At 43.1% G+C, this 21,375-nt stretch overlaps 1 protein-coding gene and 1 long non-coding RNA gene across 3 annotated transcripts; one reads left to right on the top strand and one right to left on the bottom strand.

The window, feature by feature from the left end:
- Nucleotides 1–702: 702 nt before the first annotated feature.
- AMPD1 (adenosine monophosphate deaminase 1) lies at nt 703–19,447 on the top strand. Of its 2 annotated transcripts, XM_070396584.1 has the most exons (16): nt 726–809; nt 2,279–2,290; nt 5,780–5,960; nt 7,249–7,414; nt 9,610–9,775; nt 11,148–11,367; nt 11,860–11,989; nt 13,035–13,229; nt 13,510–13,641; nt 14,337–14,500; nt 15,767–15,893; nt 16,076–16,239; nt 16,917–17,037; nt 17,966–18,139; nt 18,314–18,424; nt 18,800–19,447. In XM_070396584.1, exons 1-16 carry the CDS (start codon nt 788–790, stop codon nt 18,956–18,958), a joined length of 2,244 nt encoding a protein of 747 aa, XP_070252685.1. In that variant the 5' UTR covers nt 726–787; the 3' UTR covers nt 18,959–19,447. The 2 variants fall into 2 exon arrangements, with proteins under 2 accessions (XP_070252686.1, XP_070252685.1); XM_070396585.1 differs by lacking the exon at nt 2,279–2,290 and having other exon boundaries at nt 703–809.
- LOC138995845 (uncharacterized) lies at nt 3,642–21,104 on the bottom strand. Its single transcript, XR_011468680.1, has 5 exons — nt 20,885–21,104; nt 14,509–14,629; nt 11,876–12,018; nt 6,600–6,691; nt 3,642–4,906 (listed from the first exon to the last, which is right to left on the bottom strand). It is a non-coding gene; the product is annotated as an uncharacterized lncRNA (long non-coding RNA).
- Between the last annotated feature and the right edge of the window lie 271 nt (nt 21,105–21,375).

Below are 21,375 nucleotides of genomic sequence, written 5' to 3'. Positions count from 1 at the left end.
CCAGGACGCAGTGCAGAACAAAGGGTGGTCCCAGCAGGCAGCTGGCAGCCGCTAGGGACCCTACCTGTGCACGAATTTCGTGCACTGGGCCTCTAGTATACTATAAAATGTTACACAAAAGAAAGGTATATTTCTTTCATAACAATATATAGAGTAGGGGTAATTGAGCACTGTAGATGGCAGTTGAGTTTCAATAAGATTTGAAGTAAACTACTAGCTAATTAATTAAATAAATTCTGCCAGGTGAATTTCTGCTAAGTCAGGGATATTTCTGAGAGAGAGAGAGAGAGACAGTGAGTGAGTCTCTTGAGGGCTTGATGAATATACCAGCATATTCACCAACCTCAGAAAGTTGTTTTCATCCCTGAAATTTTGAGGACCTCGAGTTTCCAGACGCCTGGAAGACTCCCCTGTATTTCACTAGGGTGGGAAATGATCTCAGGGTCAACTCACACAAGAAAATGACACTTGAAGAGCACTCACTCTGTAGGACGATTTGGAGAGGATTGGAATGCAATTCCTGGCCCACCACTGAGACCTCTTCTAAAATCCCACAGTGAAGATCGGAAGCTTCACATGGTTTTCACTGTCCATTGCCTAAAGCTATAAATAGGTCTAAAGCTCATCTCGCTCCTTTTAGCCGAGAAGGGTCAGATTACAGGAGCAAAGCAAAAAAATAAAATAAAATAAAGAGTCAGGGCCCTTTTTACTGTAGGGCAGTCCTCCCCACGTTCTCCTCTCTCCTCCTTCCTACTGTGCTATCCTAGAATCAAGGATCCCAGCAACAATGCCTCTGTTGAAACTTACAGGTAGGTGTGCAACAGTGTTTGGAGAGCACAGTTCTTTTAATAGGCAGCCATTCCTTTAACTATCACATCAGCTCTGGTGATCCTTTATTTAGGATTTATAGTAGCCTTAATAATACATTTCAGGAAGGGGCAAGACAAGGTTTTTCAAGTTTGGGATTTTTTTTTTCCCCCTTAGTTTTGGGAGGGAGGTAATTTTCTAAAACTATCATGTGGTAGCAACTTTGACGATCCCGGTAGGAAACTGGGTAAGGTATTTAATATCTACTCTGCTGCTAGGCAAAGCCTGTGCTGCCACGCTTCTGAGAAGGGTGTGTGCAATGTCTCCAGCTACAGGATTAGCTGGAAATCAGGACCATAATGGAAACATTAACCCAATCTCTGTATTCTGATGGTTCAATCCAGGTTTGTACACAGAGTAATTTTTAAAATAAGTTATGTCTTCTTCATTAAAAAGGTAATACATGTTTCACATGAAATAAAAAGAGAGGAATTCTACCAAAAAGTAAAAGTAATAAACACTCATTTAGAGAAATTGGGAAGTTAGGGAAAGTAGTAACCAGAAAAAAACAACCACCACAGTCCCATCATCCAAAGATATCACTTTTAACACATTAGTGGTTTTCTTTTCAATCTATTTTCTTTGTAAATGCAAAGATTAAAAACACACACACAACTGTGATTATACTGCATGTCATTTTATATGGTGCCTATTTTCTTTTTTGCTTAAATTGTAACTTAATCATTTGCCATAGTCCTCCAAACCCTTTCTAAACATCATTTTTAAAAAATTGATTTTATACACACACACACACACACACACACACACACACACACAGGATTTACAGTTCACTGGTTCTTTGTATGTGCCCTGACTGGGGATCAAACCTGAAACCCTGGTGTATCAGGACGACACTTCAACCAACTGAGCTACCTGGCCAGGACCTAAATACAATTTTAAATAGCTGTATAATTCCAAGCTGTATAATCCCTTAGGTTCTTTACAGTTTTTTATAAGTATGAATATGCTCTGAGAATGATATTTGCACTAAATATTTTTTTGTGTTTAAGAATGATTTTAGTAGGATAGACGCTCAGAAATGGCTGGTAGGTGTTAGCTGTTTCAGTTTACCTGCTACCAGCATCACGTAAGAGTTTCCATTCCTTTTGATCAGGTTTTCTTTAAAATGACATTTTTATAAAGAGTACCTCTTTATGATTATAAACAAAAATTTAAAGAGACGTTAGAAAATAAAATAAAATGAAGAGTTGTATAAGGACTATGTTTCCAGGTTTTTTTTTGATGGCAGCAAATTGCAGGTCAATGGGAAGAGTGAGCTGTAACAACACACTCCACCACACCCCTTTTTGTACCAATCTACATATTTCTATTCCAAAGCACTAAGGAATAGCCACTATGATTTCTGAAAGTTGTTCATATAAATTGTCTTGTTTTATTTTACTTCATACAGCTGAAGAAAAACGTGAGTATATGGGACTATTTTCCCTGGCATTTGCCAAAGTATCAATTTTTAAAAGATACTATCCCAGAAACATGGGTGTTTTTCAGCAGTGTTTATTGAATGACACCACTGAGAGCCAGCAAAGCTAGCTCTAATGACCAGAGATATCCCATAGCATAGCAAATGAGCTCACGGGTTTACAGACCACCCTCCCACACACACACAAAAAAATTCCTCTTTTTAAAAAAGTGAATCTCAGGGGACATCCATTTGAAAATTTGAAATAAAATCATTTTCTCCTTTAGAGATAGATTAGCCAAGGGGATCTATTGAGTGTTGCTTTCGTAAACTTTCAACTCCAAAGCAAAATATAATATGGTGAATTTTTGTGACCCGGTAAAATAAAAGGCCGTTTTAGATAAAACTGGAACTTTACATGTATGTTCCCCTCCAGCTCAAATGAGACTTGTCCTTTAGCTGACTGTTGGTAGGTCTGCCTCTGAGTTCCTCTGTGAGATGAGATGTGGGCGATGAAGGGCCTACACGCTGTCCTTCCTCCCCATTGACAAAGCACTGCTGAGAAATAAGCATGCTTTTCTGGATCTGCTGGGTGAAGAGCAAGCATGGTATTCCTTTTCTCGAGTCTTGCATTTCCTATGTTAATAATAATAATCCCCAACTTCTGGCTAGGACTGTGTTGTTTTAAAACTATCCCTTTTTTAAATCTTTTTTTTCAATTACAGTTTACATTCAATATTATTCTGTTCTTGTTTAATCTTTATGACAATTCTCTGAAGTTGACATTATTATTATTAATGCTTGCCTTTTATGATGATGAACACTGAGACACCATCGATTGTGTGGTTTGCCCCAGGCCACTCATGGTCATGGACGCTTTTTCTCACTCCTTAGGCCACTGTTCTTTCCGCTTCGCCCTCTACTCCTTGTTTCTGTTCTCTTGTCTGTTCTCTCTGAACGTAGATGTCCTAACCTCAAGGCAGTTCGACTCAGACGCTCCATCCCCTCCCACACGACACGCTCAGAAAAGAGCCCAGCGATGATCTGCACAAATCCATGGGCATGTCTGTCCTTCAGGCCATGAATCCAGGTTGTCACCAAATCTTATCTGCTCCTCTTCTCAAACACCAGCCTCACGCTTTCCCCTCTGCAGCCACCACTCCCTGAAGTATTTTTGAAAGGCAGAGCTCTTCAATTATGAGTTAAATTTCAGCTGTGGTTACATGAAATCAAAACAACTGGTTGATTCAGTGGAAGGAAATATCAACCATATAATTTTTGTAAAAGACTTTTTTTAGTTGATTCCATTTTATTGATTTTATGAAATAACTTAACCATGCATATTTCACTTAGATACTAAAGTTTTGCTGTTGGTTTTTAAAAATTTCATCTTTATTGTTGAAAAGTATTACAGATGCCTCCTTCTTTTCCCCCGTTGACGCATATTGTCTGTGTCCAGGGGTTATGCATAAACTACTTCTTGAGAGTAGAATTTCTGCTTTTCAACTGTCTCTAGTGGCTTAGGAAGATACAACCTTAGTAAAAACAATCATATTTTAAAATATGGAACAGACAGATGTGTGCAGTCCCAGAGAATGAATGCTTATCTGGAAGAGCCAGATCTCAAGCACCTGGGACTTGGCTCCTGGGCATCCATTTCATCCTGTCCTTGCTGAGGCCTCCAGCAGCATCGCCACAGACCCAGCACCCTCATCCTCATCCTCTTCTTCATCATCATAACCCACTGGCCTGCTACCATTGGCCCTTCGTGATGCATGGAGCTTCTAACATCTGCTTGTCATTCATTCTTGAGGTGCATGTGCTTGTTGGTGATGCTCAGGGAGAAATGATACGCCTTCTAGGGATCAGTGGGCAGTGGGGTGGGGTAGGCATTCTCAAACCATCAAATGTACCTATTTAATGTTTTATTTGTTCCTCCGTGGATTGTGGTGCTTGCCAAAGAACTACTCAGAGCACTTTAAGATGCTTTTCAGTTTCAGAAAGTGCTTGAGTTTAATGGAGCAAATGGATGTGTGAAGTTCAGCCAACATAGAGGGCTTCTCTGTTACTTAGCTGTGACAGGCCAGGTTTTGAACAGTGGCTGTTAGTCTTGGTGAAGTTATGAATCAATGACTGTCATTTCTAATGTGTGCTTCAGCCTGTACTAAGTCATGTCATTTATCATTCCCTTAATAGCCCAAAGCTAACCCAGAATGCCAAATATCTGTCTGACCAAGGCTACAAATGACACCATTCAGCTATTCTGGTGTTTTATTTCCCTTAAAGCATTTCCACGTACATTATCTCACCTTGTGTCACGACAGCCTGGTGAGCCAGGTATGGTAGGCATTAGTATTCCCACGGTACAGAGAAGGAAACGGAAACAGGGGAAGGTGAAGGAGTTGGTATGTGCAGAACAGAGACTTGAACACGTTACACTTACTTAAGATAGAATTGAAATGGGGCATTTTGGAGACCTGTAGAGACGCTGATGGGGCGGGAGTAGGGGATCTTCCTCTTTGCATGCACTTTGCTTTGTCATCGTGTGAAGAATGTTCGTCTTCTACTGTCGCTCCAAATAGCTGGTTGCCATTTTCCTTATTTGCTACCTAGGCTTTGCTGGAAAAAAACCAAGAGACATTTACAAGTATTAGAGGTAATGACTCTTTAGATGGAAACAACTGGGTATCTGGAAAATATGGTGGAATGCTGATCGCCATCACCACCCTTTCTTACATCCTGAGAGCCTTGGGGTTGTTCATTGCCGAGCTAAAGGTCACCCTTCCATCCGTTTTAAGAATGGAAAAATTAAAGCACGTTACAGTGGCTTCCCAAGGCTCACTCAGAAATGGGACTCCCAACACTAGGTAGTAAATTTTAGTGGTCTCCTTCCCCTCTATGCCAGCATTTTCCTAAGTTGTCAGGATTTTGGGGAAAACAAACGAGGTTGTGATATAAGAGAAAAACACAGTATCTATCCTATGAGGAAGAAAGACCCTAAGTACACTTTTTTCTCAGAAGTACTCAGATCATTGGTTCTCTTTAGGAAGAAAAACTCAAGGGACCAACAACTCTATGTACATCTTTAACCACCCCGTCCCCCCCCCCCCCAAATAAATAAATAAAACACTCCTCCAACCAAACTGAAGGACTATGCCGCATGGTTACCATGGTATCAAACTTAGCCCTGCCAGGTAAGGTGATCTTACGTTAAGTGCTAGTCCTACAAGAGCCCAAACCCATCTCCCGGACCCTCCTGAAATGTGTTGTAAGAATCGGACCTGTGTTTCTGATCATGGATTTCCAAGCTACCCACACCAAGCCACTCAAGAGAGAGCAGCAGCAACTCCCACAGATTTCTGGGACACTGGTCAGAGAGCAGGGGAGCCCTGCACCCCGGGCAGTCCTGAGCACTGTGCCTCACACATCGCAGAAACCCTCGAAGACTTCTGCGAAAGTGCTTGAATACTAACACGCAAACACCTCTTTCAGAGATGGATGATGCCATGCGTAGCTTTGCTGAAAAAGTGTTTGCCTCTGAAGTCAAAGATGAGGGGGGCCGTCAAGAGCTTTCCCCCTTTGATGTGGATGACATCTGTCCAATTTCCCATCTCGAGATGCAAGCACACATATTCCACATGGAGTCTCTGTCCACCTCCACAGCAGGCAAGAGGTAAGTGGTGTAAGGGGGGTACTTAGTACATTGGGACGCAAAGAAGGGGAAATGTCAGGACAGGTGGTTCAGTGTGTCTGAATGATGGTTCAACTCAAAGGAAGAATTCTGCCAGAAATTTAAAATTTCTCCTCCGACCCCCTTTATATACACTGACTAGGGCAAGGGAACAATCACTAAAACGGGAGAAAATAGTGGCCCTCCTACCCTCAGTCACAACTCCCTTCAGTTGAAGACGCCACATCCACCTGAGCAAGAGGACATGAGCTACTATGCGCTTGTTCCAAACCAAAGTGGGCCGGTTGACCACTGTGCACACACTCAACGTACGCCTGATGGGTTCAGGAACTGGAACGCGGGGGCCTCATCTTGAGACTCTGACCTTAGCAGGCCTTAGTATTCCGCTACCTGATATGACTCCTGCCCTCCAGCCAGTTGGACCTCCTCCAGGCCCAGGAGCACAGCCTTCCATTTCTGCCTCGCTGCCCTGCCCACCCTATGCATATAATGCAGAATTACTGCCTCCCAACAACTTCCATAGATCCCTCTCCACAAATCTGTTTATTTTCCCTTATTTGAGCGACTCCACTACTCAGTGTCTGCCAGGATTTAGAACTCAGACCTATATCAACCACTTACCTGGAACCTCCTCTTCATAGCACTCCCCCAACCTTCCACCCCTGGCTCCACGGGGGAGAGATCATTCTGCTGCCTTCCTCTTGGTTCTATGTCTGTAAAGAGAGAACAACAACCCACCTTCTTTGGCATCCCCCATAGGACTCAACATCGGGTTTGGATCAATAAGTACTTGCTGATTTGAAGAAGTAATATTGATTATGCAACTTGTAAGTTCCAGGTATTGTGCTAGGCATTTTATGTACATGAAATCGTACAGAAATTCTATAAGGAAGGCATCAGTACACAATTTTTTGCAGATGGGAGACAGAAGCTCACAGAATTGAAAGAATATGCACAGGTAGTAACTGATACAGCCTGTGTTTACTGCAGTCCCCAGACTGCCTGTTCTGCTAGGGGTGGGCACCTGGGAACAACGTCATGCTGAAAGCCTTCTAGAATGTTCCCTCAAGCCCACTGCTCCAGGAGGAAGGGAACAGTCATGTGATATCTCCTCCCATATGGTCGGATCCTGTTTCTGACACCCAACCCACAATTTAGTTTTCACTTTTTGTTCTCCAAATGAAATTGCATAGTGAACATCAATTTATCACAATGAAACTTCCAATGAAGACAAAGATAAATCCTTTTATTTTTTTCATTTTAAACCCAGAAAAAAGCGTTTCTTCGGACGGAAGACTATTAACCTGTCTATTCCACAAAGTGAAACATCGTCCACCAAAATGTCCCAAATCGACGAATACATCTCTTCATCTCCAACCTACCAGGAGGTGCCCGATTTCCAGAGAGTGCAGATCACCGGGGATTATGCCTCGGGGGTGAGTAGCTCCTGGTCCCTAACTGCTGGGAAGACACTCAGCTTGATTGTTTCAGCTTCTTACCTTCATCCCCTTCCTTTTGAGAAAGGTGTTAGCTCCCCTGCCCTGTGTTATACATGACTGCATTTCAAAAACAATATGCCAGGACTTATATTTCTGTCTTGCTTTCATATTTTTGTTAATTTCTCCTTTATCTCATTTCTTGCACCTGGGGAATATGCAGTAGAATGCAGTGTGTGTGTGTTACACAATATAGTGGACAGATTTGAGCAAAAGAACCAAAGGAACCAGCTGGTGGACTGTTCTCACTGAGGGCATCAACAAGCAGGAAAGGGAGCCTCCAGGAGGCACAGGGGGGCCCCTGGGAAAAGATGGACCCAGGACAGACATAGAATAGAGAGAAAGGCTACAGGCAGCATGACTCAATCCAAGAAAAAGAAGGGAAAAGAGAGAAGAGTGGAGAGACCAGAAAAAAGCAGACAATGAGAGACAGGTGAGAAAATTCTAATGGGGCTATTACCCTTTGACCAACTGTCCTCTCCAGTTTCATTACAGATGCTTACATAATAGAGGGTGGCTTGGAACAGACTCTAGGATGCCACAGGAACAGTAAGTTCGTGGCATAAACAACTTGACCTGCCTGCTCTACCCAGAACAGTTGGTCAGTTAATAAATCTCTGCCACATGGACATGCAGAATCAGCATCGTATCGATGAAACTGCTGTTTAGTCATCAGTCTATGCTCCAAATATAGTTTTCCTGACCAGTCCTCAGCCCCTTTCTCTGCAACTGACCCACTTAGGGTTAGTCCTGAGGTATTGGAAAGTCACAGAGCAGTGCAATGACCACTGTTGTTGTTTAATCATTTTCTGTACCCAGATCCGTCTTCACCCTGTTAACTGAACAGAGAGGTAAAGGGAAACCAGGGCTAAGTTCTCAAGGTGACTGATCCCTGGTAACAACTGATTCAGTTCAATCGGTCCTTACTGAGCACCGACTCTGTGGTAGGTATGGTGTGCTACGTGCCGAGGACACGAAGGTGAATAAGATCTAGATCTTACCCTTGAGGAGCTGATAAACTGGTGACCCATTAGGTGGCGAGACAAGCACGCCATGAAAGCAGACCCTCAGACCTAGCACCTACGCCAGACTCGCTTGGCCAAGGTCAGCAGCTCTTTAAAAAGAGTTCAACTGATTAGGATCAACATCTAGGAACCACTGGGAACAAGCCTGCATAGGCCGGTCTAGGAAATTTCCAGCAATTCCAAGACCATTTCACTCCAGAATCTCTCCACTTTTAGCCACAGATAAAGTTCTCTTTAAAATCATCCAAAAGATGCCAAAACCGGTTTGGCTCAGTGGATAGAGCGTCGGCCTGCAGACTGAAAGGTCCCAGGTTCGATTCCGGTCAAGGGCATGTACTTGGGTTGCGGGCACATCCCCAGTAGGATATGTGCAGGAGGCAGCTGATTGATGTTTCTCTCTCACCAATGTTTCTAACTCTCTATCTCTCTCCCTACCTCTCTGTAAAAAATCAATAAAATATATTTTTAAAAAAATCATCCAAAAGAATGAGCTCTCACAGGATGATGTTCTGATCCATTTAAAGCTACAGAAGGCATGTTAGGATTTGAGGGATGCATGACACTCTACTCATCCCAAAATGATTGCCCTCACTGACCAGCAAGTGGTTGGAATTCTCCAATGAGAGTCACATTGCCTTTCAGTTGAGATATTTTCTCCATATGCCCCAATTTAAAATGTTTATATGTTACTTGGAAGGAAGGAAGGAAGGAAGGAAGGAAGGAAGGAAGGGAGGGAGGGAGGAAGGAAAGGAGGGAGGGAGGGAGAGAGGGAGGAAGAAAAGGCGAGAGAGAGGATTTTTTATGTTAGAATGGGTTTTTTTCATCATCTTTTCTGGATAATCACTGCTATCTAACAAATAACAAAAACAAACACAGGACAGTAGGGAAAGACTCGTCCGACAGGTAAGTTTTGGTAGAAATGGAAGAGGGAGGAAAACTTCTGGACCTGCCCCTGGAGGGAGACCCAGGGCCCGAGTCAGCTAGGAGGCAACCACGTGGGCAGGTGGGCTCAGCAATACTCAGGTCAGCTGGGAGGTGCCAACGACAAGCTTTCCCCACATCTCGGATTTCCACAGGAATGACTCTGATGCCCTGAAATGTTTTTGGCAGGTTACAGTTGAAGATTTTGAAATAGTATGTAAGGGTCTGTATCGGGCACTTTGTATACGGGAGAAATACATGCAGAAGTCCTTTCAGAGGTTCCCTAAAACCCCCTCCAAGTACTTGCGGAACATTGATGGGGAGCCTTGGGTAGCAAATGAGAACTTCTATCCAGGTAAGTAATTCTCTTCTTCAATGTATGGAATATATCTTTAGGTTCAACTGCTAACTATTAAATATGCCCCTAGATTAAAAATAATCCAGTCTAAAAATACCAGAGTTCCTCATGTTGTGACCCAACCATAAAATTGTTTTTGTTGCTACTTCATAACTGTAATGTTGCTACTGTTATGAATCGTAATGTAAATATCTGATATGCAGGATGGTTTTAGGCGACCCCTGTGAAAGGGTCGTTCGACCGCCAAAGGGGTCGCGACCCACAGGTTGAGAACCACTGCCCTAACTGGTGTGGCTCAGTGATTGGAGTTTCAGCCCACATACCAAAGGGTCCTGGGTTCGATTCCTGGGTTGGAGGTTCCATCCCAGCCCCTGTTGGGCCCCTTACTTTCAAGGCCACGACAGTGTGGACTTTGTTCTTACTTTCTTAGGTTGAAACTATAGCAGTGGAAAGAAGGGGTCATTCATCCATATAATCCCTTCTTAACTCCTTGAGCAGAAAGCATATGTGCTCTAAAATGTGGGAAATATAATTACAATTAGAATTGTCATTCTTACAATAAAAATTTATTTTATATTTCCATGTATATTAAAACTACTCGAGATGGAGCACAAAGGATTCTTAGGGCAGTAAGACTATTCTGTGATACTGTAAGGTTGGATACATGTCATTATACAACTGTTAAAACCCATAGAATGTACAACACCAAGAGTGAACCCTGATGTAAATTATAGACTCTGGGTGATAACGAAGTGTAGGCTCATTGATTGTAACACATGTACCTCTCTGGTGGGGGACTGATAGTGAGGCTCTGTGTGTGTGTGTGAGGGGGGTGGCCAGGGGTACATGGGAACTCTGTCCTGGGTGCTCAGTTTTGCTGTGGACCTAAAACTGCTGTGATAATTAAGCCTATTTAAAAATATCGTCTCTACATTAAGACTGACAGAGAAGGTTAGTTTAACTAAGGAAAAGGTCCAAACTCTACTTTCTAACTGTCATTTTATTTTTATTTCTATGCAATTATTTCATAAGCTAAGAAAACACTCTAAACAGGAAGCCTCTGATAACCAACTTTAGTAAATAATTAAAATTATTTGTAAATAACATATCAATTATGTAAACAGTACTTCTAAAGAACTTAAAAATTATTCTTATACCAGATAAAAACTATGATAGTTACTTTATACTACTAATTTAGTCACCTTTGAGCAACAACGTAAAAATAAACTTTATCAGCTCTGGGTAACGATAATCTACAATGTACAGCATTCCAAACGAATGAGATTTTACAGTATTTCATATGTTGGTTGTTTTTATGTGGTCATTCATCCTGTGTGCTGATACATTCCTCTGTGTTTCATTGAAAAAGTCTTCACCCCTCCTGTGAAGAAGGGAGAAGACCCTTTCCGGACAGACAACCTCCCGGAAAACCTGGGTTATCACCTCACAATGAAGGACGGCGTGGTCTATGTCTACCCCAGCGAAGCAGCAGCCAGCAAGGATGAGCCCAAACCGCTTCCCTACCCCAATCTGGACTCCTTCGTAGATGATATGAATTTTTTACTTGCTTTGATTGCCCAAGGACCCGTGTAAGCGTTTAGTGAGATCTAACCTACTACTCCAACTATTGATAGGAAACATAAGTATTTAAGTGCTTATGATGTTTAAAAAGCTGTGCTAAACCCTCCATGTCCATGATTTCTTATACTCCTCAAAACTGTTCTATGAAGTATTCATTTATAATTTCACTTCTACAGGCTGAGATTTTGATGCGTTAAGTAATTTTCCCAAAGTCACACAACTGACTGAGAAAGGATTCGAGCCCAAAGATGCCAACTCCAAAGCCAGGGCCTTCACCTTGAGCCACACGGTCTCCCCCGCCTTGAAATGCCTTCCTAAGTCCTCCCTCATTATTACGTCCAATTTTGATGAAAAGATTAAGCCCTTGGGACCCAGAGTAAACTGAAATGTTTGTTCTAATAATAGTTCCCTGTAGTTGTTGAGGGTCCTGATGGTTTTGAAATTGCGACTTCCTTAAATGTCTGGAATTTTTTAGAATCATGTGCTTTAATTTTTCACAGAAAGACCTACACCCACCGGCGCCTGAAGTTCCTCTCCTCCAAGTTCCAGGTCCATGAGATGCTCAACGAGATGGATGAGTTAAAGGAGCTGAAGAACAACCCCCACCGGGATTTCTACAACTGCAGGAAGGTAAGCGTTTCGCTGCTCAGTGGTCGTCCCTGGGCAAAAACATTAACCCAATTAGTATTTTCTGAGCAGGACAAGAAAGATACTGTCTTTCTGATGAACGTGAGATTTCTGTAGATTATGTGGAATTTACTAAAAGCAGACAGATTATGTCCAAAAGGTTAAAAGCCATTTGTATGGGTTCCACATAGAAAGGTTTACCACATTCTTGTCATAAACAGTTATAATCCTCAACCACAGAAATAACAAAAGCAAATAAAACCTCAAAACCCACTATTCAGGATCTGAAAGATCTTCATCCTAGTCCTTTTTCTTCTACTTCCTGACTGTAAAACATTGGAGAAGGGATTAAATATTTCGGAGTTTCATATTCCTCATTAAGAAGTACTGGTATATCTGCTCAGTCTAGCTCACAAAAGGATGATCGACACTCAATGATTGTGGAAAATGCATCAACTAGAAACACTTCCAAGATGTGTTCTGACCATGTAAGTGGTCGCAAGGAAGTGGGAATAGGAAACATATGGGCAGAGATTTGGGACCAAATTCTGTATAACCTATCAATACTTCAGCTTATAAAATTGTAATTATAAAAATAGCTCATACATGCTGTCACTGTGCCATGGCTTCATAATTTCAATCCTATCTCTCTTTGGGGCTGAAAACTATGATATCTACTTCACTTCTGGATGTGTCTCAGGGGTAGAGAATGGTCCCCAAGAATTTTGTGTGGATCAGATGTAAAGGGGAAGTAAATTGGATGTAACGTTTTACAACAGAAGCAGGCACTGTGATTCCATCCAGCCTAACCTTCACATCCTTGCAAGGACATAGAAAGGTGCCAGGAGTGTTTTGTTTGGTTGGGTTTTTTGTTTGTTTGGTTGGTTGGTTGGTTTTTCTGCTGGGCCTTTTCCAATAGCTGTCAAGTCACAGCCTTGTTACTTATTCCTTCCTCCCACCACAGTGGGATTTGCAGGCACCATAGCCTCTAACAGAGTAGTATAACGAAAGCTGACTGCTGGTTTTCTTTCTCTGAATGTACACTCAGGTGGACACCCATATCCATGCAGCTGCTTGCATGAACCAGAAACACCTTCTGCGCTTTATCAAGAAATCTTACCACGTTGACGCTGACAGAGTGGTCTATAGCACCAAGGAGAAAAAGCTGACCCTAAAGGAGCTTTTCACTAAATTAAAAATGCATCCCTACGACCTGACTGTTGATTCTCTGGATGTTCATGCTGTAGGTTGAAAAGATAACATCAGTTTCACTCGAACACTGAAGAACCCCACATGCCTTTCTCCTACAGACTCTCCCTTCTCAGAGCCATGCTGGCTTACCATGCTGACCGCAAGCACCACAGACAATATTAAGGTTTATTCACTCATCAACTGTCCCAGATTCCATTCTTGGAGCCCATCCCCTTCCCTTGCCACCAGGCCCCTGTTCCTCATGGCCATTCCCTAGCTGTGTCCAGGCAACTCTGGTAATGACACCCGTGTGTTCCTGTTTCCTGATTCAGGGACGCCAGACTTTCCAGCGTTTTGATAAATTCAATGACAAATACAATCCTGTAGGAGCAAGTGAGCTGCGGGACCTCTACCTTAAGACAGACAATTACATTGATGGGGAATATTTCGCCACTATCATCAAGGTGAGGAGGAACCACCAGATCTATGGTGCCTGGCCTAGCTCTTGAGGAGGGGGAAAGGGAGAGAGAGGAAAGAAAGGAGAGAGGAGAGAGGAAGGAAAGAAGAAAGGGAGGAAGGAAGAAAGGGAAGGAGGGAGGGAGGTAAAAAGCAGGCTATTCTTGAAATCAAGCACTACATAAATGAATATAAGAATTTCTTCTGAAATGTCCGCTGTGATGATTTTAAAAGACCTCTATTCCTAGGATTAGATTTGGGATTAGGGACCTGGCTCTCTCGGGCTTTGGGAGTTGTAAATTCGGGAAGAGTTGGGATTGGAACCCACCCTCATTTTCATGCTTGAGCATTAGGGAGCAGGAATGACATGTGGAGTTGGGAGACATGTGTTTTGGGAGGTAGGGGGCCTATGAAAAGCTGGATTTCTTTTGCAGGTGCCTGGGATATCTCATCATGCCTAGTCTGACTTTTTCACTCTCTAGACTCCATGATGTCCTATCCGTCTTTTCCTCCCCGTGGGATTCCCCTCAACTCTGTTCCCTTAGCCTAAGGCTCAGAGCTTAACCTTGACCGTTTCCCACTGACTTCTCATGTTTCCTCCATTCTTCTTCGTACCCATCTCCTGCTCCTGGACCCCACGGGCTCAGCCCCCTGATTTACTTGTAGGAATTCCCGCCTTTGGACTCCTCTCTTGGCTTTGCAGGAGGTCGGTGCGGACCTGGTGGAGGCCAAGTACCAGCACGCCGAGCCCCGCCTGTCAATCTACGGCCGAAGTCCCGAGGAGTGGAGCAAACTCTCCACCTGGTTCGTCCGCAACCGCGTCCACTGCCCCAACATGACGTGGATGATCCAGGTGCCCAGGATCTAGTACGTACCTGCCTCACCTCCTCCACACAAACAAGAAACGGGCAGCAGATCAAGACAGGCATACGCTCTCCGTCCTGGGTCCTGCGTCCTGGGTGCCTGACTGTTCCCTCTGGGTGCAGCACGCCTGGCCTGAGACAGAAGTTAGGAAGATCCTATCAGTTCAAATTTCTAACCAGAAGGCTTTTTGGTTTTGTTTTTTAAAAAACACAGGACTTCACGTAGATCACAAAGTAACTTATTGAGAATCATTAAAACTTAACTAAGAAGTATATGCATTTTACTATACACTTTCTTTCTCCTGCTCTTCCTCTCTGTGTCCAGTTCGCTCTCTCCCATTCTCATCTCTACTGGGATATAGCTTCCTTGTATCAGAACCACGTCTACTGTCGGCTGATTGTCTCATCAGCAAGAGCTCAAGCTCTCCATAATCAATGAGTCTTTATCAATGGTGTTACCATCTGTTAATTACTCATCGCTCTCAGAGATGTTCGGTGTCATTGAGTATTTATCTAACAGAAGTGTTGATATATTTTCTGGCAACCTACTTCATGTTCTGTGTGCCCTGTGGCAATACAAGAATTTTATCCTCTCTCTTTAGCCAAAAAAGTAACTTTTGGGCTGGAATTAGTACTTTCCGTGTAATATCATTACAGCAGAGAGGCAGTAGGTGTGGTGGTTAGATGCATGGACCCAGACTGGCTGTGCTTGAATCCTGACCCTACCACGTACTTAGCTGTGTGCCTTGGCTTTATCATCTTTAAAATGGGGTAATACCAGTACTTAACTTATTGAGTTGTTATAAGGATTAAGTTAGCTAATATTTCTCATCAGTTACTAGAGTGGCTGGCATATGCGGAGTGCTATCATAAGAATTTGTTAGACTGCCCCTGGCTGCAACACATCAGGATTGTTCTTGATAACTGTCCTATGTGCACCATCTTGTACGCCACACACATAAATAATTGAACCTTTTATGTTATAGTCCCTATACTCCTCATTCTCTACCTAGATTTAGCTGTGAAGGTTCGCTTTTCTCACCACCTGAGGATTTGTAGAAGAGATGGGGCCATCAGGCAAGAAATTGATACTTTCTATGCCCAACCACAACTGAATCCCTCTTTATGGGTAACCAAGAAGAGTGTACCAGGGTGGACATACTAGGTCTTTTCCTGAACCTGGCATTTGGTCCTCTGGTTCCCTCGAATTGGGGCTATCAGTCCTAAAAATCTTCCTGTCCTCCTAAATTCTCTTCATTCTTGCCTCTAGCGATGTGTTTCGAGCTAAGAATTTCCTTCCGCACTTTGGGAAGATGCTGGAGAATATTTTCATGCCAATATTTGAGGCCACCATCAACCCCCAGGCTCACCCAGACCTCAGTGTCTTCCTCAAGCATGTAAGCATGACCTGTCGGCCTTCATCTTGCTGCGCACAAACAAGCTCACCTACCTGGCCGGGACTAATTCTTGGTGCTTATCTCTGATGTTTGGTCCTTGCCTTTGGGAGCTGAAAGTTTGTCTAAGGGCTGGGACCCTTAAGTCAGACTGAACCCATGGCCTGGTTTGCTTTTCCTGGCAGATTACTGGCTTTGACAGTGTGGATGATGAGTCCAAACACAGTGGCCACATGTTTTCCTCCAAGAGCCCCAAGCCCCAGGAGTGGACAACGGGAAGTAATCCATCTTACACTTACTATGCCTACTACATGTATGCGAACATCATGGTGCTCAACAGCCTGAGAAAGTAAGTAGACGAGAATTGGAGCGAGGAGAATCTATTTGGCACACTTCTCTCCTGGTGCAATGGCACCCGTGGCGGTCAAGGGCCTGAACTGCACCGATGGGATGCTTCCAGCTGGCTCAAATCAGACATGTCTTTCCCTTGACTTTTTCTCCAGTTTCTTATATTTATTTAGGGGCAGGAATGGACATTTTGGAGCCTCCAGTAACATTCACAGTTCATTTTCTTTGGATGTTTACAGTAATTTACAGTAGTAACTATGCAATTTATTATAAAACCCCATACATTTCCCCCCTCTTGATAGGTCTAAGTAAGAATAAATAGAGGAATATTATTCTGGGGCTTTCTGGAAACAGTTTCCCCCTGAAGGGTGAGTAGGAGAAATGATGATAGGGGGACGCTGCTGATTTCCTGTAGAAACTAAAGATGTTTCTGTTCAGGTAATCAAATCCTGACTCTCCTCTGTACCCTCCTGTCCTCTGATGCCTATTTTTCAAAAGTCTGTGTTTAGGAAGACTTAAGATCGTGACTCGGAATTGCTGGTTTTGCCACGTCCTTTGAATACCCTTCCAGAGAATTCATTTTTCTATCAAATTTTCTCATAAATTGCTCTATGCCCAGAATTGTTGCCAGGTCCTAGTCAGTCACTTGTGACTCCTACAGCAGTTCCATTTCCCTAGGGAACGAGGCATGAATACGTTTCTGTTCCGACCTCACTGTGGGGAAGCTGGAGCGCTCACCCATCTCCTGACAGCATTCATGACAGCAGACAACATTTCTCATGGCCTGAATTTAAAAAAGGTGAGGCGGAGGCTCTCTTAATAATAGTTCATTTTTTAAACAATCAAACTTGAAAGACTCATAGACACAGAGAACAGATTGGTGATTGCCAGAGGGGAGACGGGTTGGGTGAATGGGTGAAAAGGTGAAGGGATTAAGACTATTCTGTGACTACCTATGTGTAAAGAACAACATAGGGAATATAGTCAATAATACTGTAATAACTATGTATGATGCCAGGTAGGTATGGGAAATATTGGGAAGAATGCTTTGTAAGGTATATGAATGTCAAATCACTATGCTGTATACCTGAAGCTAGTCCAAAATAAGATTGAATGTAAACTGTTATTGAAAAACAAAATTACAAAGAATAATGACTTTTTATTGGAGCTAGTCACAAGTCATTATCAAGACTGACATCAGGTTAAAGTAGAACAAAACTGGTTGTGAGATTATTTAGCGCCGTTCATTTCACAGAGGCCCAGAGAAGTGAAGGAACGTGCCCAAGATTACCCCGCTATTGACGGCCGAGATGGGTTAGCAGGTGGCCTGGCTTCCATTTTAGAACTCTGACAAAGGATAATTCAGAGGCAGCTTGGCTCACCTTACGCTAGTGTTTGCCAGATTCCTTGTTATAGCACGTCTTAAAATGCCTCTCGTGAGAGTCAGAACTTCCTTGTAGAGAAAAAAAGAAATGTTTCTAGGTGAGGTCTTTTGCCAGAGACAGCCATCCAGCGCAACGCTTCTGAGAGCTGATGATCCCACATCATTTTATTCTAAATAGTATTCATATTTAAAAACGATTCCTCTGCTTCACTAGGGGATTTAAAGAACAGGTGATAATTACTTGAAAGCTAAAACTTGAGGTAGACCATGGGGTTTTAACATTTCTCATTTGTATCCCTTTGTCAACATCCTTAAGTAATTTTCTTTTCCTTTTCCTTTTCAGACTCCTGTATTACAGTATCTGTTTTTCTTAGCTCAGATTCCCATTGCTATGTCGCCATTAAGTAACAACAGCTTATTTCTAGAATATGCCAAAAATCCTTTCTTAGATTTCCTCCAGAAAGGGCTAATGATCTCACTGTCTACCGATGACCCAATGCAATTCCACTTCACCAAGGTACTCATATGGAATCTTGAGCGATACAAGCATGTTTTGTTGGGCTGTTGTTTCCCACCCAGAAATTTTAAAAGTTACATTGATTTCTTTCACTATTCTTTTTGTGCAAGGTGCCGTTCTTTTAATGCATTCTTTCCCGCTTTCTTTTTGCCTCATTTAAATACATAACTGAAGGAGCCCCTAATGGAAGAGTACGCCATTGCCGCTCAAGTCTTCAAGCTGAGTACCTGTGACATGTGTGAGGTGGCAAGGAACAGCGTTCTGCAATGTGGAATTTCTCACGAGGTAGACCTGTCTTTGCCTGGTTGCCCTTCGGATTTTAGATCCGGTCACCTGAATATTGAAAACTGAGTTGGAAATACACGTGGAAAAAAATTATCCCCCAAATCACATGCAGTTGCTATGGACAGGGACTAGAAAGAATTATTCTATTTCTCTGGCCATGCCTTTTGGGCAAGGGAAACAAAATGCACTTGTGTCTCAGCTGACCATGCACACTGAGGCACTGGGTAAGTGCTTTTAATCGTTTTCTTCCTCTTCTTTTTTTTTTTCCTTTTGCCATTGGCTAACATAAGGAAGGAATCCTTGTGGAGGGTGTAATGATTGTCTATATCAGGGTACAAAGAGATAACAACCATTCTGCTTACTTTTCTCTTATAGGAGAAAGCGAAGTTCCTGGGCAACAATTACCTAGAGGAAGGCCCTATGGGAAATGACATCCGGAGGACAAATGTCGCCCAGATCCGCATGGCCTATCGCTATGAAACCTGGTGTTATGAACTTAATTTAATTGCCGAAGGCCTTAAGTCAGGAGACTAAAATAAATAAACCAAATAACATATGGGTGAGATTTTCATGTGAATAATAATAGTTACCAGTTCTTGAATCCTTACTAGAAGCCAAGGACTGTATTAGATATTATTCCACTGACATCATTTAATTTAAGTCGTTTCACAACTTTATAAAGAAGGTGTTACTATCTCTATAGCAGGGAAGATGAATAAACTGAAGTTAGTGAAGTTAATAATCTGCACAAGGATACACCTAAGTGAGCAGTAGCAGTGGGGACCTAGGTTTGTCTGATCCCAGAATTTCTATGACCTCAGGCAAAACAGTTATTAAGGCAGGAGGCTGGGGAGGATACAAGCAATGACGTGTTATTGGGAGAACTTTTGGTTTATAGAATAAAACTTGCTTAGGCACTTGGATCATTAAAAAGTCTTTTTGACCAGATATAAGTGAAGAGTGGCTTTCTTAGACAACAGTAGAACAGGTGTAAATATAGAAAATCTATACTTATGAGTTACTCTACTTAGTGAGAATTTATCTTACAAAAGGATTCTTAGCTTTAAGGATTTCATTGACAATAAAGTTATACTGTAGTCACTTATAGTGAGACATTTTAAATGATTTCACTTACCAAAACAAGATATAACTTTCTAGAAATTGCCTATTACTCAGGCTGAAGTCATATTCCAATTAGCCAGACTATACTTATGCACATACAACTGTGTTGCCATCTAGTGGCTGGGCTGATACTTCATTCATATTACTTAGTAAACAATTACTGATCAAATATCAAAAGCATCAGGTACTATTCTAGACAGCAAAGGTATAAAGAATAAGCTTTCATCCCTACTCTCAAGTAGTTCACAATGGGAAATTATAAGATCAGTGGATACAAACGTGAAAAAGAGAATTTGGTGAAACATCTCAGAAAGAAATGACGTTCGTTTCAAATGGAAAAAAAAATAAAAATAGCAAATTCCTGTCTGTCTCCACATTCTATACAGGTTGTCGTAAGCAGAGGTGTGATCCCAACAGCATGTTTGTACTAGCCCTAGTGTTAAGTCTCCTCCCTGTTTTCTGAAGTTGAAGTTCTGTTAGCCGAGTATGTGTAGGTCCCTTAGAGAACCTGATTTTATTTTACTTTATCAAAATAATAGAAACCACTAAATTTAACATCCTAATCTCAGACTTAAAAAGACACTACCACTAGGTATATCTCCATCTTACCCATGAGAGGGCAGTAGAATACATACATGGTAATGCATTTATTAAACCCATAGAAACCCACTCAGCTTTGGTTTCATACTTGGTATGTGTAATCAATTGGCCTCATTTTGCCAAATAACCTTCTGGAGTGCAAACTCTGAACTCTGAAATAAATCTGCCTTTTGAAATAAAATTCAAATCCACACTATTCTAGCCCAACATTTCATCTTAAACGACTTTGGGGAAAGTTTTCTAAATATGTGAGAACTTGGGAGAGTCGGAGGGAGGGGGAATTGCCCATAAAGATCACTGTTCAACATTTACTACAAACAATACATTTATTTCCTCATTGAGTCAGATTTTAAAAATGTCTTGTCATGACTTTTTTTCCCCCCATCATAAAAGGTAACTCCTGTATCACTGTCCACAACTCATGGTTTCACGACGGTCTGGGACGTTCAGCTTTTACTGCTGTGGCTAAATTGGCTTGTCCCCGTCATGGGCGACGTGTAACCAAACACCTCTCTTTTCTGGCAGGCTTCTATTTTGGTACCTCTATGTGAACAGATGTGGGAAGAGCTTGGGCACCGGACCCAAGAGGCTCTGGCCGAGTGGGCGGGCTGGGGAGGGGCGCGGCGGGTGGGGTGGGGTGGTTAGCGAGCGCCTGGGAAACAGGCTCCACGCCTCCTCGTCTCGCAGCTTCAGTGAAACTGGGTGCTGCCCGCGGGAGGCGCAGCGCCCTGCACATACCTGAGCAGGAGCGTGTTGCAGGCGCAGTGCTTCTGCTTGTGTCACAACAGGGCGTGGGGCCGACCTCGGGCTCTGGGCGTATCAAAGGCTTCCCTGCTCTGGGATTTCAAGCCTCCGGTGTTGGGAGCGTTACTTGCAACTACGTTTCAAATTCGCACCACACTGCCATCGCCCGGGACATTTGCTCCTCGAGCTCCGCCAGGGAAACGGTGACCCCGGGCCTCCTGCGCCCGGCGGCAGGAGACACGCCCATGGTTCCCTTGAGCGAGGTGCCATTTGCATCACCTGCGGCCGCGAAGTCGGGTCAAGTTCAGGTCCGTCGCGGAGGGGCCGGTCCGCAGGCCCCGCGAGGGCCCTGCAACTTTGCTAGAGGCTCCGGCTGCACGACAGTGGCGACGGTCGCCAGCTGCGCAGCGTCCCGGCACCGAGGTCCCGGGCAAGGTGCTGGCCCCTACGCGGACCCGAGCGGGGGCGGTTCCCCTATCGACGGA

Source organism: Myotis yumanensis, unplaced genomic scaffold (genome assembly GCF_028538775.1).
Source record: "Myotis yumanensis isolate MYYU_CA2020_CCGP unplaced genomic scaffold, mMyoYum1.0.hap1 SCAF_17, whole genome shotgun sequence".
NCBI lineage: Eukaryota > Metazoa > Chordata > Mammalia > Chiroptera > Vespertilionidae > Myotis > Myotis yumanensis.
The sequence above is the reverse complement of the archived record's forward strand: the minus strand, read 5'-3'. Positions and strand labels throughout refer to the sequence as shown.

Bases quoted from the DNA above. Each gene is read 5' to 3' on its own strand.
- AMPD1 (XM_070396584.1), top strand. From the start codon at position 788: ATGCCTCTGTTGAAACTTACAG. The intron at 11,368-11,859 runs GTAAGCGTTTAG...AATTTTTCACAG, and splicing joins TTGATTGCCCAAGGACCCGT to AAAGACCTACACCCACCGGC. The intron at 14,501-15,766 runs GTACGTACCTGC...TCTTGCCTCTAG, and splicing joins ATCCAGGTGCCCAGGATCTA to CGATGTGTTTCGAGCTAAGA.